The sequence below is a fragment of the Zootermopsis nevadensis genome, unplaced genomic scaffold (assembly GCF_977971745.1).
Source record: "Zootermopsis nevadensis isolate Lab colony 2312 unplaced genomic scaffold, Znev_1.0 Znev_ptg000016l, whole genome shotgun sequence".
NCBI lineage: Eukaryota > Metazoa > Arthropoda > Insecta > Blattodea > Termopsidae > Zootermopsis > Zootermopsis nevadensis.
The window spans coordinates 4,066,952-4,085,217 of NW_028259148.1; the positions used below are offsets into that span (position 1 = coordinate 4,066,952).

Genomic DNA, 18,266 nt, shown 5'->3' on the forward strand with positions numbered 1-18,266 from the left:
CTTTCGTTTGTGCCGAAATTAACGGACTTCTTGGGATTATAAAATTTGTGACCAATATATAGAGGATAGCACCGAGAGCAGAACCATTGAACGTTGTAATTGGAAACCAACAGATGGAGAATGTGGAGCATTTCAAGTACTTGGGAAGCATAGTCACGACGGACGCCCTATGCACCAAGGAAGTAAAAGCAAGGATAGCCATGGCCAAGGCAGCTTTCGTCAAGAAGAGGATACTTCTCACTAGCAAGTTGGGCTTGGAGTTGAAGAAGAAACTAGTGAAGTGTTACGTATGGAGCAGAGACTTGGACACTCAGGAAGAAGGAACAGAAATACCTGGAGAGTTTTGAAATGTGGTGTTGGAGAAGAATAGAGAAGATCAGGTGGACGGATCGAGTGACCAACGAAGAAGTATTGAGGAGAGTCAACGAGCAAAGAAACATTCTGCAGGCGATTACACGAAGGAAAGCTAACTGGCTGGGACATGTTATGAGAAGGAATGGGTTACTGAGTGATATCATCGAAGGCCAGGTTGAAGGAAAGCGAGGACTGGGAAGAAGATTGATACAGCTAACCGACGACCTTAAACAAGGAAAGAAGATGACGTTCCAGGAATTAAAGCGAGAAGCCGAGAATAGGGACAACTGGAGAGCTCTTTTTGGGCAGAGCAATGGACCTGTCGTAAGACAGAACACTGAATAATAATAATATAGAGGGACATGTTCTTGTCTTTTGTTTATAACGTAGACTGTGGGGTTATACTGCGCTCCAGCGTTTTTGGCCGCTGACCTTTGTGAATTGGAACCTCGGAGCGAGTCACTTACGACAAGTTTGCTGGAAGGGATGGCAGCAGACCGGGTACAGTACACTTCAAATAAAATATCACCACAGTATGCAACACAGGAAAGTTGATTTCACTACACTGCACATCACTAGAAAATTAACACAGCAGAGAGTATTGGATAATATTATCTTCTTCACAACTCTTCGGTCCTTTTCCAATTCTTCGACTCCGCACAGACCATTGCTTTCTGACATCACTCGACCCTGAGTCCCGTGAGCTAGCTCACCAAACCATTTAAACCTATCTAATAAGATTTCGTAGGAAAATTTGTCAGCGCAAGATTAAAAATCGATATCCTAACCACTGTGAGAACCTAAAATATCAAATATGTAATTGCTTCTTACAATAAAAATAATAACATCGAGTGAGAATTATAAATTAGAAATTGTTTATTTAAAATGTTTCATATTAAGGTACAAAGGACAGTGAGTTAAAGAGAAATCAGAATGTAGGTCCACAGTTCCAGTACACCCGGGGGCAGTGTTTCTCTGCCAACAGACTGTACGCTGACTTCGATCCTACATCGATATTCTTTTCGCTGTTCATCTTGTTCCAGACATGTACTCCGTAACTGCCTTCCACCTTCTTCATGGTATCGCTGGTCCGTGATTCATCAAATAATAATGCCCAAGACTGATAAGGAATGGTGTAGAATACGTTTTGTGGATATACGGCGAATCCTAAACATTCCTTCCTGGTCATTTCATTTATCTGTTGAAAGAATACATGTTTAGTGCGTGGCATAAAAGGCTTATTATATTTTTTATAATTTTATTTTCTTAATTATTTACGCGGCTTTTTCGCAGTTTAATGCGGTTATTTGAACTAGCATGTCCCAGAATTTTATATTATATTTCACACGTAAATACTTCCATCTATTCAGCACATCCTTGTAAAGAAGGAAGTTGAACACAGCGTGATGTCGGTAATTTGTTTGTTTCAGCGCCATTTATTGACAGACTTTTATTTTCGCGTCCTCGTCATAATTCCGAAAAGGCTGGGCTGTATGCTCGTAATTTAAATACGCCATGACTCCTTCCTTTCGAGATTATTCTACCATATCGTGCTATACAATCTATGTTGTTTAAGAAATGCTGCTTAAGATACGGTTATAGAAATGTTCACAAAATGTAAGTAAACTAGAGCAGAGCGCTCCTATCGGAGCTCTTCGGGGGGGTTGGTCAAGTTTTTAAAACGCAACCAACCTCCCCTTTGGGGGGAGTTGGTTGCGTTTTAAAATCTTGAGTAAGAAACTAAACCAACCCCCCCCGAATGGGGGGTTAAAACACCAGACCAGCCCCCTCTTCAGGGGAGTTGGTTGCGTTGTAAAACCTTGAGTAAGACACTAAACTAACCCCCCCCCCCATCGGGGGGGGGGGGGGGTTAGCTTAGTGTCTTACTCAAGTCATTTGTTCACTCGGCATTGTTGTGTTGGTACAACAATGCCGAGTAAACAAACATAACGTAACATTGTTTGATGACGTCATTTTTTGACGACAAATTGGTTGATGACAACGACAATTCACAAATTTTTAAAGTGAGAATGCGTGTTCAGTACTTCAAATAGGCTACTAGAGCATTTTTCCACGAACTTAATGTGTCATTTATAACCATCTTATCATCTTCCTGAGTGTAAATTACGTGTAAGATGTCGTAACATGAACAAGAAATGAGACGTCTTGCAATTCTGTTTATCGATGTTATCGGATAGTGATCTGACAGAAGATGACAGATTGGAGACATTGATATTCTCGTGTTAACACGAACACTTACAGTTTTGGTTCCACAAATGAGTTCAAGAACTCTTGTGATAACTGCTGGGCCGTTTTGGGCCCATGATTGCCCCTGGAAGTTCCTTAGAATATCACGGAGGCACAAGTGGGCTACTGTTCGACCGGGAGTGTCCATGGCGAAATCCAAGGCTCCACTGGCGATGTATCCCGGAGACTGTGCCCCAACGTAATTTCTTCCCAGGGCGTCCAGCGACCTGATGTTGACGAAACAAACGAAAATTTTTGGGCGAGATGTCAGTCACGATTGTTTTTAAATTTTGGGAAGCAGAATTATATATTTTGACACTTTTATGTGAGAGCTTGTCATGAGTACTTCACTACAAATTCTCAGTAATATTACGACTACAAAGAAATAAATTGTTGGCATTATAATCTTCATATTCTTATTTCTAAATCCACAATGTCTAAACAAAATTATTAAGGTGAAATGTGGCAACTGGAACACAGTTTCCACATGTGTACTTTGCACTCTGAATGCGTCTAGCTGATATACAAAACTACAGAAATTTACGCAAATGTATGTTACTCAATTTTATTTTGTGAAACACAGGGCCTCGACTTAATTCTATTAAGTGATGCAATATACACCACATAGGAGGATGTATAAATACTTTGACCTGTTGATTTTAGACAGAAGTATTCTTACACAATTGTCATTTGTACCTTTAAAAATCACGTGTGTATCCGCCATATAGGAATTAACGGTTATAGAAAATTAAGAAGTACGTGTTTTTGGTACCCTCGAATATCATAACGTTTGTAGCAAATTTCATCAAAATATTTCCAACCATTATCGCCTTGATTCATGAAGACAAACAGATGGACGGACAGACATGATCAGTCCTGTATGCTTTTATTTGTTTCACATATTGCAAAATAAACGTAACAATATACACTATACAGTACCTGCAATTTATAGGTTTCAGACTCTGATCACAAAATGTTCCACGGGGAAATGAACCGTTTCTAATGACATTGTTTGTATCAATCACTAATATTATAATATTCTAATACACTACACGGTATGCAAAGTTTTAAGATCACTAATATTATACTCACTTTAAAATTACAAAATCCTGATCGAGGTATGTGCCACCATATTTCCAGAGGGTTAGGTACCTCAGTATGTCACTGGAATGAAATAGTGGCCATTTCGATGATTTAACTTTGCCAGTAAAATCCCAGTTTTCCATTGGCGTGTCTTTAACGTAGTCTGAAATATCTAGTTTCCATAACCTCACATTTGAATACGACAACATCTGTTTCACGTATTCTGGTGAATCCTCAAGTCTGCCATTTATCGAACAGGTATAAATTAGATATATCTTTGTATTTGGATTCATCTTAGCAGCTGATTCAACAGCACAAGCTCCACGTTGATGTATAATCAGACCTGATTGATTGATAGTCCTCGAGTCATTTAACACGCATCGTGTTTCAAGAAATATAATGTGGTTGTCCCCACGAACTGGTTCCGTATGAACATCTGTCCATTCTAAATTATATTGACATCTAGCTGCACCGTGATTTTCTTCCGGGAAAGTAGTTTGAGTAGCTGGTACGGGTGTAGTCTCGTTAATTGAAGTCATTTTTGATGGTTGTGATTGGTCAGATGTATTTTCAATGATGTTGACCCGATTGGTTTCTGTGAGTTTTTCTGGATTTATTTCTTTTGCGTTTATTTTTAATTCTGATTCATCGTGACTTCCTTCTCTTAGTTCATTCGTGTATCCGAGTTCTATTATTTCGCTGTTTGTTTGAGATTTATTATCCGTGCCATTCCTTGTGAGTAAATTAGTTAAGAAACCGCTTTTGCCAAAGTGCCCAGTTACCGTTGTGTGATAATGACACGCAAATGTGTAAAGAAGCGTGAATGAAAAGGCCGCCAGGATGATTATTCGAGTCATCTTCGCTTTCTGGAACAGAGAAAATAATTTGACATTTATTTAAACTTAACCTTTGATTAATATTTTAATATTTTCCGTCAAATCACAATTTTTAATAATAAGATAATAAAATATAAAATATTTAAAATATCATTCCACGTTCCGCATCGAATGATCGATTTGTAAATTTATATTTTATTATCTTATTATTAAAAATTGTGATTTGACGGAAAATATTAAAATATTAACTTAATTCACAATATGACGCAAATATACTACCTTATTAACCTTTGATGCGAGGATTTCTTTGGTTTTCAGATTGACTTCAAAAACTAACGAACCATTGTAGCTGGGCGTGTGAAATTTTATATGAAATTTATTTTATAGAGATATTATAAACATATCTGCAATCAAAGCGTCCGATATTCCTTGTATAAATCAACATTTACAAATATGACGACGTTTGGAACTCTGAGGTTATCCAACAAATTTAACTTATAATCTGTACATAGTAATGTGTTCCATAATATATGATATAATTCAATTCTCTTTTATTAGAGTGCTGAATCAACAGCCAGATGGCCAATTACAGATACAGCACAAAGAAAATAAAGTAAATTCAATTCAATTCATTCAATAATTCAATTCAATTCATTAATTTAAGTGATTGGCAACAGCCAAATAAGGCCAATAACAGCCAAGCACTAAACCAGAGTACAGGATAAGATATAATAAATAATTAAATTAAATTCAATAATAATGAAAGTAAAACATTACAAATACAAGAACAAACAAACAAACAAAACTAAATATATAAATGTACCATATTAATAATAATAATGATAATTCAATTCATTTATTGAATAATATTTCATAAGTGAATGGGCTAAATACGATACCTAAGTAATATAATTCAATTATATTACTTAAATAATAATAATTATTAAATTACTAGCAAACAAACAGGTTAATAATTGAAATCAAAGAAAGAAACATGATTATTTATAGCTGAAGTAATACCATCTACTTTAGGATATGCCTAAGGGTAAGCAAATGGTGACTAAAGATGACAAAATCATTGCAAAGAGTATTCTAAGCTGCTGATAATAGTATCGTTCTGTGACATTACAAACGCAAGAAATAATAAAAGCACCTGACCCGAGCAGAACTCGATCATGTGACCATCTACTCCCGAACTCAAAACACCAGCTCATATGCTACGAAATAGTGTACAAGGATATTGATACATTCGGACGTTTCTGTCACTTAGAATTTTATTCTTTTGGATTCACCATTCACATTTATCTGCATCGTACACTGAACACACAATAATCAACTACTTATTTCGAGAGGCTAAAATCTCATTCAGGATGGCAGATCTCTGTACCGAGATTACGAAGCCTGTATGTATGAAGGAACACTCACCCTCATAGTGAACTCCTAACAGCGCTGTCATATGTTCACAGGAGTGTAACGCCTTGGGGTGGCACACACACTGAAATAGTTCTTTCAATACACCGTGCGTCGTTGAATTTTTAGTCACATTTGTTACGCAGTGCACATTAACGAAACATCCTGTCCTTTGGTTTCCGCTGCTGGTTTGATATTGTTTGAGGTTGCCACGAGCCGCACTGGCTGCACGCTTTATCTCGTAAACTAGTCTCGAGATTGATTCAGGTGGTTCGTGGAACAGGTAGGATTTGCGAAATAACATGAAACAATACAGATAAGGTACCGAAGTCGGACGATACAGTCTGCTTGTGAAATAAATAAAGTACCGTCCCAATTTTCATATACTCGTCTTCAGAATTTATACGATAGTGCATTACAATTGTTAAACAAATATCATTAAAGATTTAAGATATCTACGCTCTTCCTCGGTATGGTCATTTTTACTTTCCATTATTTATTTTTACCTTATTACATTTTGTCTTCTATACTCGTTCAGTAATATTAAAAAAATATTTTAAATTATTTGCGTTACAGGCCAATGTTGAACCACTATCACTTCAAAATATACCCTCACTCCAATGAATTTGGAAGTAAACATCATCAGAAGTTACACAACAACAGTAATTAAGTTTTAGTTTATAAGATTATAATTTTTAACTTTTAACTTTACACCTGAAGATGGTTCGATGTAACCGAAACATGTAGTAAAAAGATGTATCAAATATGTAAATGATATTTTAATATCTTATGTATAAATTTTTTATTTATATACAATTGTGATTAGACGAAAAAAAACACGAATAATTAAATTTTAATTCACAATATGACGCAATTATATCAACTTACAAATCATTAAAGATGTTTGATCAGCCATCTTTGATCATTACGTGGTCCGCCAGGCCCTTAACAATTTTTAAGTGGTGGTAGGAACCAATGATCTGTGTTACTCAACAGGTTTCAGCGAAGAGAAGTGTATTTTTTTAACGTTTTTATCCCACATTACCCTTTACGTGGTGCTCAGATCAAACTTATTTTATGTTCTTTAAATCTGGCTTATTATTTATTTATTTAGTGTTCTGTCTGACGACAGGTCCATATGAACAGGATCCTTCCATCCTTTTCTCGGACTGGGACCTGTTCATATACGTTCTTGGCAGATGATCCAGAAGTGGTTTGCCATTGCCTTCTTCTGTGTGTGAATGGAGTAATTGTTGGGATGCCACGGTGTTGCCTAGACCACGGCCTTGCCCAACACAAGTTATAAATTCGGGCACCGCCGGGAATCGAACCCGAGAACGCAGGATTACAAGGCCAGCGTTCTAACCGCTAGACCACCGTGGCTTCAAATCTGGCTTATTGTACAAAAATTGATAGGTATGGATTCAAAATGGATGGCTTAGGCTTGTGTGGGAGAATATTATTAAAATTGGTGTTAAAGAATGGTTTAATGTGTCTAAATGTCTTGATGAACGACTATTAGATTTCCAGAAACGATTTCACATAAATGTACTATGGCGTTTACGTCACACGTAGGTAAATTTATCGTATTATTTAATGTGTCTATTTATCTGCGGTTTATTTTACAACGTTGTTAGTAGGTTATTCTACATGACGTCGAATGCTTAGACTATTACTTAATAATTAATTGAAAAGTATATGTAATTAAATGGTCGTGGCCTGATTTAAGATAATCCCCGGAATTTGACTGGAAGGACTGAAGAATACGACGGAAAGCGTTAGTAAATATCGTAATGCTACGTTTACACGGCGAGGGTTTGTAGAACACAGTCAGGGATCATAGTCATACCTGCGTATAAACGGTCGCGAGTGCAGGTACTTTCCTTAGTCTAAAGTCTAAACAAAGATATCTGCGATCGGCTCTCGTCGTGTAAACCATACAGCGATAGAGCCCGTGACCACTCTAAACTCTAAATTGAGCTGCTCTACGAAGTTCAACACAGCTGAACTTTTAAGGGTTCCAACTGTTTCATCAAGATTTTCGGCTACTAAACACGCCTTGTCGTTTTAAGCATTCGAATTTCTAATTGTTTACTGGAATAGTAAATTTCAATCAATTTTTGCCGTAAATAACAAAAGTCTTTGAAAGTATCTTAAATTGTGTTAGAAAGAAAGAAACTAGCTTAATTTTCTGGCAAGTGTTCATAAGTATTAACAAACAAATATAAATATGTTGATAAATAATAATAACAATAAAATAAGAAAAATTCATTACCTATCTCTTCGTTCAAGGGAAGGGAACTAGATGTCCACCAGCAACAAACAATCGAATTAATAACAAAATTCAATAGCACAAAAGTATTTTGTCTAAGACGCACTTCTTCTATAAGCGATTCACAGCTCAGTTCTTTTCAGACTAAGTAAAAGCTGATTGTTGACGGCAATATATACTAATGAAATACAACAATGGCAACGAAAACTATGACGTAACAATTCTAATCGTTATGTCAATATTGTTGCAGGTGTGATTTATAAATTCCGAAACTTTTCTTGCATTGTTGGACACGCAGGTGTTCATATAAAAGCTACGGGAGGGGGGGGGAGGGAGAGGGAGAGAGTAGGGGGGCGAGCATTGACTGATAAAGTTAAAGGCTCGTTTCACAAATATACGGCGACCGTCCAAACGGCACCGTTTACACGGAACGGTGAAAACTTCACACACAACCGATCATACCCGGAGCCGGTTATTGTGTTGTTTGTTGCCAACATAACTTGACAGTAAAACAAAAAATTTTAAGTTATCGTCTCTCTAGAGCCCGAAGGTACATAGAATGCTCGTTTGGAATATTAAGTAATAAATGGAGGATCTTTCATCGAGCTATAAACTTGCAACCTGATTTTGCTGTAGACATTGTCAAGGCTTATGTTGTTTTATACAACTTTGTTCGGGAGATAGACGGCTACGAGGCAGAGGATACATTGACAATCACAGGACTTGATAAAATACGTGGTGAAGAAGTAGTGGATCTCTGAAATGGCAGCTTTCAAAGATTTAATTTCATGAACGTTAATCATATTTTTATTACTATACCTATATTTAATTGTAGAACAATTCATAATTCATTTCATTGTAGAAAGTTTAATAAATTCACATTCACTGATTATTACTTCACAAGGTTGGTACATAAATCACGGAACCGGGCATCACACACGGCACGTGTGAAGGAAGCCATTCAACTGTTCACTAGACTACCAAGTAGTGCGCCGTTAGGACGGTCACGGCACCGGGTTTTGTAGTGGGAAGACACGGCGACTTCACGGAGACCGTTACCGTATAGACGGCACCGGTGCGTGTGAAAGCTCTCGTATAATCTTCGACCTTTAACCGTGTAAACGGAGCCGTTTGGACGGTCGCCTCGTATGTGTGAAACGGGCCTATCAGAGAAGAAGATGATTTTATTGTTTTTGTGGAGAGATTCTTGACTCGTATCGGGAAAATCTTGTTGTGCTTTGCGTTGGGTCATGCAGTTCCAGCCAGGATGTGACAGTTGCGTTGAAGTCAAAGCACACTGTAGCACCTTAATACGGTATTCGATGTGTTAAACACCGCCGTGAGTGGAAACTAAGCTAATTCCGCCGTCGACTTATGAACTTTGTGGTCTACGAGACAGCTCGTGATGAGTTTCATGAGAAAGTGTTGAAACCTGTTTATATAGAAAGTTAGAACTGAGTGTTAACAGACGAAATTTAGTATCCGTAATCTGAGTTCTGATTTTGATGTATTGATACATGTGTATGACACAGAAAACAGTGATGATAAGGTAGCACCAGGTACTTGGCTGATTTTTGTAATCCTTCCAATCTAATCTTGCAAAATTTGTTTGAAATGTCATGGTTAAGAATAAATTACGAGGGGGGGATATGATTCAGCTTTGTGACTAAATGTTAAGATCGAACTACACACATCCGTCGATTTTCGAATGTGGTCCGGGAATGGAGTGGGTGACGGGTCTTCGGGTTTCTTATAAAAGGTGTGGGATTGCGTAACCAGCTAAGCGACTAGCTTCGTGGGCAGGGCTGCTCTACTCCATTGAGTTAATCACTTTGCTATTAAAATGGTATGCGGAAGTATAAATGTGTTTGAAGCGGTTACTGAAATGTCAGTTTTTATGTGTGTTCTCTATAAAGAATGGTTTATCATGACTTGCTATTGCATTCTGTTACCATAGACGTATTTTTCAACCTTCAAGTGTGAATTAACTTTCTATTAATACAATAAACAATGCTGGCTGCATGTAAGGTGACATGTGATAGAAGCGATTCCTATGGATGTATCATTATTACGTAACTGGTGTGCCACAAATGTTTTGTAAGAAATTGTATATTGTAATTAGGCAGTACCTTGCCTTTCGTAAAATATAATTCATAACTCTGTCTCATGTGTGTTGTTTTGTGTTCATATACTTACATTTTGATATGCAGATCCATTTTTTTTTGGTCGTGTATAATTTCATAGATCATCTTCGTGAGACGAGATTTTGCAGTGTGCCGTCTTGTGTCTTTGGTAAATAAGTTGTGCCACGGGTGAGAAAGGAGGTTGTGGAACACTGCTGTGTGTCATTTTCGTTCAAGATCTGTTCCCTACAGACTCTGTTTAACCTTAATTAATTTCGATATTTTAGTCATACATATTGGGTTAACGTACTCAAAGCCTTCACCTTAAGTTTACCAGACGACGCGACATATTTTGGATTTTGGTAACGACCCAATCGGATTTTTAAACGGTTTGATGATAATTATACTCCATATGGTTAATTTTTACTTTGGTTGCATGAGATGTCATGAGTTCTAAGGAATATTTGTGTCCCTTTCGGTCCGACTCCCTTTGTACGTTTGCTAATAACAGGATGCTAGATAAGATAAATTAAGTGTTATAAGACTGAAAGATTCAAGAGAACACTGGACACTAATCTCTCGAAATGTTGCTGATTTCCAGATATGAGTTAAGTCGGAAGATTGAAACACAAATTACGTATCAGAATTTCGGTTTACTCCATTCTTAGTCGAGTGAATGTATTTCTTTGAAAGCATTTCATATATCGAACTCACTTAGAAGAAATACTGGTTGTCAGACCAACGCGGTACGATACAGCAGTTCACAGCTACACAACGTCAAATACAGGGGAATTGAGCATTCCGTGTGCACGTCAGTATTTAACGCTGAGAAAAGTTTATATCGTATCCTACCGAACCGCTACTGCGGTGGTTTGAGACAACCTTAAGGCAATTTTGTCCTGTTAAAGATAAAGTAATGTCCTCAAGCTTTCAAAATAATTGCCCTCGAAGCGTATGGAGAATTATGAGCAAAAACTCCACGTATTGTTGGCTTCGGCACTGGACGGTCATTTTATTCCCCGGGAAATGAGTCGGGATAATAATTGGGAAGGAGACTGGGTGAGCTGTAGAACCGATCTGGATGCAGTGGCGAATTTCTGCTTCCGTTGGTAACTGAACTCCGGTGGTCTAGCCTATAGCTCAGTCGGTTTACCGACTGAGCTATCCCTGCTCAACTTTCAAGAACTAATCTACGTTTCCCGTCCTTTACGATTGATAATTTGGTTCGTTTTACGAAAGGATGGAGTTTGTTCGTCATGTCCCACAGTGTGGAAGCTTTCTTAGGGAATGACATTTTAAGCTTGTTGAAGGCTAAACTAATTTGACGGTACTGTGTGTTATTAGCACGTATATTCCAATTGCATAAACAGATACGCTTCGTCAGAAAGACAAGGGAGAAAGAGCGGACATTACATCAGGAAGGATTTTAACGCTGTCGTATCAAAAAGATTTTAGAAACATGGTCTGTCTTCTGTATCCTCCGTCTCTTTAAGCCGTTTTTTCTGTTGTTGCTACTGATTTATTTATTTATTTACTTTCCTTCGCTTAAATTCGTTATCGAGTTATATTTCTACATTTCCAAAACCTGTGATATTTCACCGCTTCAACTTGGAGCACAAGATACAGCTAGAGGACACTTCTATCCTCTCCTCAAAAACCGGCTACATGGACCGGTTAATCAGGGAAGCCATCGAGATCGAACTTCATCCTGATAACTTTAACAGGGAAGATGGACTTCACCTGAGCCGGTCCTGGAAGCCTCTGATCCACACACTCCGAGGACTCCGAGAACGAGCAAAAGTGCGCCGCCAGAACCAACCAGACCACTAACTCGGCCCCTTTCAGGGCCTTTATCCATACAACTACACTCACCTTTCTCTCTCTACTTTCTCTCCCTCGCCCACGTGCTACCATTGGTCCACTCCCATACCGGCTCCCATTGGCTCGGGGCAGGCTACACCTTTCACTTCCCTGCCAAAAAATCCAACTCCTCACACCCTATTGGCATATTCATCGCCCTGATGACGGAGGCAGTATGACCTCTGAAACGTTGGTTAACATCGACCAGACTACACGGCGCAAGAACCCAGAAGACAGAAATCTTCATACTAAGAATCGCCCTGATGACGGAGGCAGTATGACCTCTGAAACGTTGGTAAACATCGACCAGACTACACAGCGCAACAACCCAGAAGACGGATATCTTCATACTCATCGCCCTGATGACGGAGGCAGTATGACCTCTGAAACGTTGGTTAACATCGACCAGACTACACAGCGCAACAACCCAGAAGACAGAACTCTTCATACTCATCGCCCTGATGACGGAGGCAGTATGACCTCTGAAACGTTGGTAAACATCGACCAGACCACAGTGCAACAACCCAGAAGACAGAAATCTTCATACTCATCGCCCTGATGACGGAGGCAGTATGACCTCTGAAACGTTGGTTAACATCGACCAGACTACACAGCGCAACAACCCAGAAGACAGAAATCTTCATCGCCCTGATGACGGAGGCAGTATGGCCTCCGAAACGTTGGTAAACATCTACCAGACTACACAGCGCAACAACCCAGAAGACAGAAATCTTCATCGCCCTGATGACGGAGGCAGTATGACCTCTGAAACGTTGGTTAACATCGACCAGACTACACAGCGCAACAACCCAGAAGACAGAAATCTTCATCGCCCTGATGACGGAGGCAGTATGACCTCAGAAACGTTGGTAAACATCGACCAGACTACACAGCGCAAGAACCCAGAAGACAGAAATCTTCATACTCATCGCCCTGATGACGGAGGCAGTATGACCTCTGAAACGTTGGTTAACATCGACCAGACTACACAGCGCAACAACCCAGAAGACAGAAATCTTCATCGCCCTGATGACGGAGGCAGTATGACCTCAGAAACGTTGGTAAACATCGACCAGACTACACAGCGCAACAACCCAGAAGACAGAAATCTTCATACTCATCGCCCTGATGATGGAGGCAGTATGACCTCTGAAACGTTGGTTAACATCGACCAGACTACACAGCGCAACAACCCAGATGACAGAAATCTTCATACTCATCGCCCTGATGACGGAGGCAGTATGACCTCTGAAACGTTGGTTAACATCGACCAGACTAAACAGCGCAACAACCCAGAAGACAGAAATCTTCATCGCCCTGATGACGGAGGCAGTATGACCTCAGAAACGTTGGTAAACATCGACCAGACTACACAGCGCAAGAACCCAGAAGACAGAAATCTTCATACTCATCGCCCTGATGACGGAGGCAGTATGACCTCTGAAACGTTGGTTAACATCGACCAGACTAAACAGCGCAACAACCCAGAAGACAGAAATCTTCATCGCCCTGATGACGGAGGCAGTATGACCTCAGAAACGTTGGTTAACATCGACCAGACTACACAGCGCAACAACCCAGATGACAGAAATCTTCATACTCATCGCCCTGATGACGGAGGCAGTATGACCTCTGAAACGTTGGTTAACATCGACCAGACTAAACAGCGCAACAACCCAGAAGACAGAAATCTTCATCGCCCTGATGACGGAGGCAGTATGACCTCTGAAACGTTGGTTAACATCGACCAGACTACACAGCGCAACAACCCAGATGACAGAAATCTTCATACTCATCGCCCTGATGACGGAGGCAGTATGACCTCTGAAACGTTGGTTAACATCGACCAGACTAAACAGCGCAACAACCCAGAAGACAGAAATCTTCATCGCCCTGATGACGGAGGCAGTATGACCTCAGAAACGTTGGTTAACATCGACCAGACTACACAGCGCAACAACCCAGATGACAGAAATCTTCATACTCATCGCCCTGATGACGGAGGCAGTATGACCTCTGAAACGTTGGTTAACATCGACCAGACTAAACAGCGCAACAACCCAGAAGACAGAAATCTTCATCGCCCTGATGACGGAGGCAGTATGACCTCAGAAACGTTGGTTAACATCGACCAGACTACACAGCGCAATAACCCAGAAGACAGAAATCTTCATCGCCCTGATGACGGAGGCAGTATGACCTCAGAAACGTTGGTTAACATCGACCAGACTAAACAGCGCAACAACCCAGAAGACAGAAATCTTCATCGCCCTGATGACGGAGGCAGTATGACCTCAGAAACGTTGGTTAACATCGACCAGACTACACAGCGCAACAACCCAGATGACAGAAATCTTCATACTCATCGCCCTGATGACGGAGGCAGTATGACCTCTGAAACGTTGGTTAACATCGACCAGACTAAACAGCGCAACAACCCAGAAGACAGAAATCTTCATACTCATCGCCCTGATGACGGAGGCAGTATGACCTCCGAAACGTTTGTAAACATCGACCAGACTACACAGCGCAACAACCCAGAAGACAGAAATCTTCATCGCCCTGATGACGGAGGCAGTATGACCTCAGAAACGTTGGTTAACATCGACCAGACTACACAGCGCAATAACCCAGAAGACAGAAATCTTCATCGCCCTGATGACGGAGGCAGTATGACCTCAGAAACGTTGGTTAACATCGACCAGACTAAACAGCGCAACAACCCAGAAGACAGAAATCTTCATCGCCCTGATGACGGAGGCAGTATGACCTCAGAAACGTTGGTTAACATCGACCAGACTACACAGCGCAACAACCCAGATGACAGAAATCTTCATACTCATCGCCCTGATGACGGAGGCAGTATGACCTCTGAAACGTTGGTTAACATCGACCAGACTAAACAGCGCAACAACCCAGAAGACAGAAATCTTCATACTCATCGCCCTGATGACGGAGGCAGTATGACCTCCGAAACGTTTGTAAACATCGACCAGACTACACAGCGCAACAACCCAGAAGACAGAAATCTTCATCGCCCTGATGACGGAGGCAGTATGACCTCAGAAACGTTGGTTAACATCGACCAGACTACACAGCGCAACAACCCAGATGACAGAAATCTTCATACTCATCGCCCTGATGACGGAGGCAGTATGACCTCCGAAACGTTTGTAAACATCGACCAGACTACACAGCGCAACAACCCAGAAGACAGAAATCTTCATCGCCCTGATGACGGAGGCAGTATGACCTCAGAAACGTTGGTTAACATCGACCAGACTACACAGCGCAACAACCCAGAAGACAGAAATCTTCATCGCCCTGATGACGGAGGCAGTATGACCTCCGAAACGTTGGTAAACATCGACCAGACTACACAGCGCAACAACCCAGAAGACAGAAATCTTCATCGCCCTGATGACGGAGGCAGTATGACCTCAGAAACGTTGGTTAACATCGACCAGACTACACAGCGCAACAACCCAGATGACAGAAATCTTCATACTCATCGCCCTGATGACGGAGGCAGTATGACCTCCGAAACGTTTGTAAACATCGACCAGACTACACAGCGCAACAACCCAGAAGACAGAAATCTTCATCGCCCTGATGACGGAGGCAGTATGACCTCAGAAACGTTGGTTAACATCGACCAGACTACACAGCGCAACAACCCAGAAGACAGAAATCTTCATCGCCCTGATGACGGAGGCAGTATGACCTCCGAAACGTTGGTAAACATCGACCAGACTACACAGCGCAACAACCCAGAAGACAGAAATCTTCATCGCCCTGATGACGGAGGCAGTATGACCTCCGAAACGTTGGTTAACATCGACCAGACTACACAGCGCAATAACCCAGAAGACAGAAATCTTCATCGCCCTGATGACGGAGGCAGTATGACCTCCGAAACGTTGGTAAACATCGACCAGACTACACAGCGCAATAACCCAGAAGACAGAAATCTTCATCGCCCTGATGACGGAGGCAGTATGACCTCCGAAACGTTGGTAAACATCGACCAGACTACACAGCGCAACAACCCAGAAGACAGAAATCTTCATCGCCCTGATGACGGAGGCAGTATGACCTCAGAAACGTTGGTTAACATCGACCAGACTACACAGCGCAAGAACCCAGAAGACAGAAATCTTCATCGCCCTGATGACGGAGGCAGTATGACCTCCGAAACGTTGGTAAACATCGACCAGACTACACAGCGCAATAACCCAGAAGACAGAAATCTTCATCGCCCTGATGACGGAGGCAGTATGACCTCCGAAACGTTGGTAAACATCGACCAGACTACACAGCGCAACAACCCAGAAGACAGAAATCTTCATCGCCCTGATGACGGAGGCAGTATGACCTCAGAAACGTTGGTTAACATCGACCAGACTAAACAGCGCAACAACCCAGAAGACAGAAATCTTCATCGCCCTGATGACGGAGGCAGTATGACCTCAGAAACGTTGGTTAACATCGACCAGACTACACAGCGCAACAACCCAGAAGACAGAAATCTTCATATTTCAGGTTGCTACTTGTTCCGTAGCCTTCATCCCAGATCGTTTTCACTCTTCCTGCCTGATCTTATTCTGTTATATTAATCTTGTAAAAGTCCATTGATAAGTTCGTGTCAGACGCATTTTATCTGAAAGAATTACCACTCTGGCGTGCAGTCATCAGCTTGAGGGCCGTTTCACACTGTCGACCCAGTCGCTGAACGACCAAAACCATCAGCAGGGCAACGAGCGCAGACAGAGACCTCAGCCTCAGTACTTTGGAAGCAGTCAAGCAGTACGGACGTCGAGGAGATCACTATAACGATAAAAAATCGTTCCACTAATAGAAACAGGAAAAAAGTGATAGTGGAACCACGGTTCCGGAGAATTTGACGTAAATACGTCTATACGGAAAGGAAGTTCATATATTGTTTCCTAGGTAACAACAATGCTGAGTAAACAGATGAGGTTTCCTAAGTAACATAACAATGAAGTTACACTTTTTCGTAACACATTTTTGCCGAATAACACTGACCCTAAAATATAGACGTATTTACGTCAAAAAAGGAGTAGAAAACATTGGGTGCACCCTTTTTTCAACTCCCTGTTTGTATAATCGGGACTTGCAAGGTCCCAAATGGCTCTTCGTGACTCTACGGCCGAAATAAATCTTTCAGTATCAAAACTCATGATATACTGATCACTTGAGTGACATGAACACGACGGGCGAAAAGAAGAAACAATGGATATGTCACCTCTCTGAGCTCTGGTCGCTGACTGAGTCGCCCGCAAGGTGAACGCGTGATTGCCATCTATGTATCTCGTGGTCGTTGGTCTCCTGTGCGTCGCTCACTGCAAATTGGTCGACGGCGGCCATTGGTCGCGGTCGCCCTCGTGTGTAAGCTCGTACTATGCTTTTCTACCTGGTGGTTGTTCAGCGACTGGTCGCCAGTGTGAAACGGCCCTAAAGGGCAGTGGATTTTATCGAGGTTGATTCCTCCGGTAGTTGAATTCACGTCTTTACCTCTGTTACGGAGTCTCATCCACTTCTAGTTATCTTTGTACCTCATCATCATCAACTACTACAAGGATTTCGTCTATTGACCAGTTCCGGGACGGTTTCTCAAGCCAACTTGTCCTTATTAGTCTTGTAGGGTGCACTTGAGTAGTGAGTGACAAGCCCACTGCCTCTGCACAATTTCTACTCAATCCTGATTTGTTTTGCTAGAGCCATCTAGTAGAGAATCAGTAGAGACTTGGGTGAGAAATGGCCGCTGAATTTTGCTTACGAAACATCTCGTATCATTATCCTAATGTTCTTTTACGTGCCGTAAATATACGATCGCCACGGTGGTCTAGCGGTCAGAACACTAGCCTTGTAATCCTGGGGTCCCAGGTTCAATTCCCAGTGGTGCTCAGATTTATAACTTGTGTTGGGCAAGGCCGTGGTCTAGGCTCCCCCAGTTTCTCCGTGGCATCCCAACAATTACTCCATTCACACACAGAAGAAGGCAATGGCAAACCACTTCTGGATCATCTGCCAAGAACGTATATGAACAGGTCCCAGTCC

General features: G+C 41.2%; 2 protein-coding genes across 5 annotated transcripts in view; one reads left to right on the plus strand and one right to left on the minus strand.

The window, feature by feature from the left end:
- The window catches only part of step (cytohesin steppke), a 167,125-nt gene that overhangs the window by 70,709 nt on the left and 78,150 nt on the right, over positions 1-18,266 (plus strand). The gene's annotated exons all lie outside the window — the stretch shown is intronic.
- On the minus strand, positions 1,207-18,204 carry LOC110839023 (alpha1,4-N-acetylgalactosaminyltransferase 1). Of its 4 annotated transcripts, XM_022082798.2 has the most exons (5): positions 8,206-8,372; positions 5,946-6,176; positions 3,694-4,550; positions 2,615-2,828; positions 1,207-1,552 (listed from the first exon to the last, which is right to left on the minus strand). In XM_022082798.2, exons 2-5 carry the CDS (start codon positions 5,949-5,951, stop codon positions 1,283-1,285), a joined length of 1,347 nt encoding a protein of 448 aa, XP_021938490.1. In that variant the 5' UTR covers positions 5,952-6,176; positions 8,206-8,372; the 3' UTR covers positions 1,207-1,282. The 4 variants fall into 4 exon arrangements, with proteins under 4 accessions (XP_021938490.1, XP_021938492.1, XP_087205535.1 ...); XM_022082800.2 differs by lacking the exons at positions 5,946-6,176; positions 8,206-8,372 and adding an exon at positions 16,859-18,204; XM_087349409.1 differs by lacking the exons at positions 5,946-6,176; positions 8,206-8,372 and adding an exon at positions 12,198-12,441.

Excerpts from the sequence above, each read along its gene's own strand:
- LOC110839023 (XM_087349409.1), bottom strand. The coding sequence starts at position 12,239 with ATGGTAGCACGTGGGCGAGGGAGAGAAAGTAGAGAGAGAAAG. Across the intron at positions 4,551-12,197 it reads GAGAAAGTAGAGAGAGAAAG|AAAGCGAAGATGACTCGAAT; the intron begins GTGAGTGTAGTT and ends TCTCTGTTCCAG. Across the intron at positions 1,553-2,614 it reads TCATTTGTGGAACCAAAACT|ATAAATGAAATGACCAGGAA; the intron begins GTAAGTGTTCGT and ends TTCTTTCAACAG.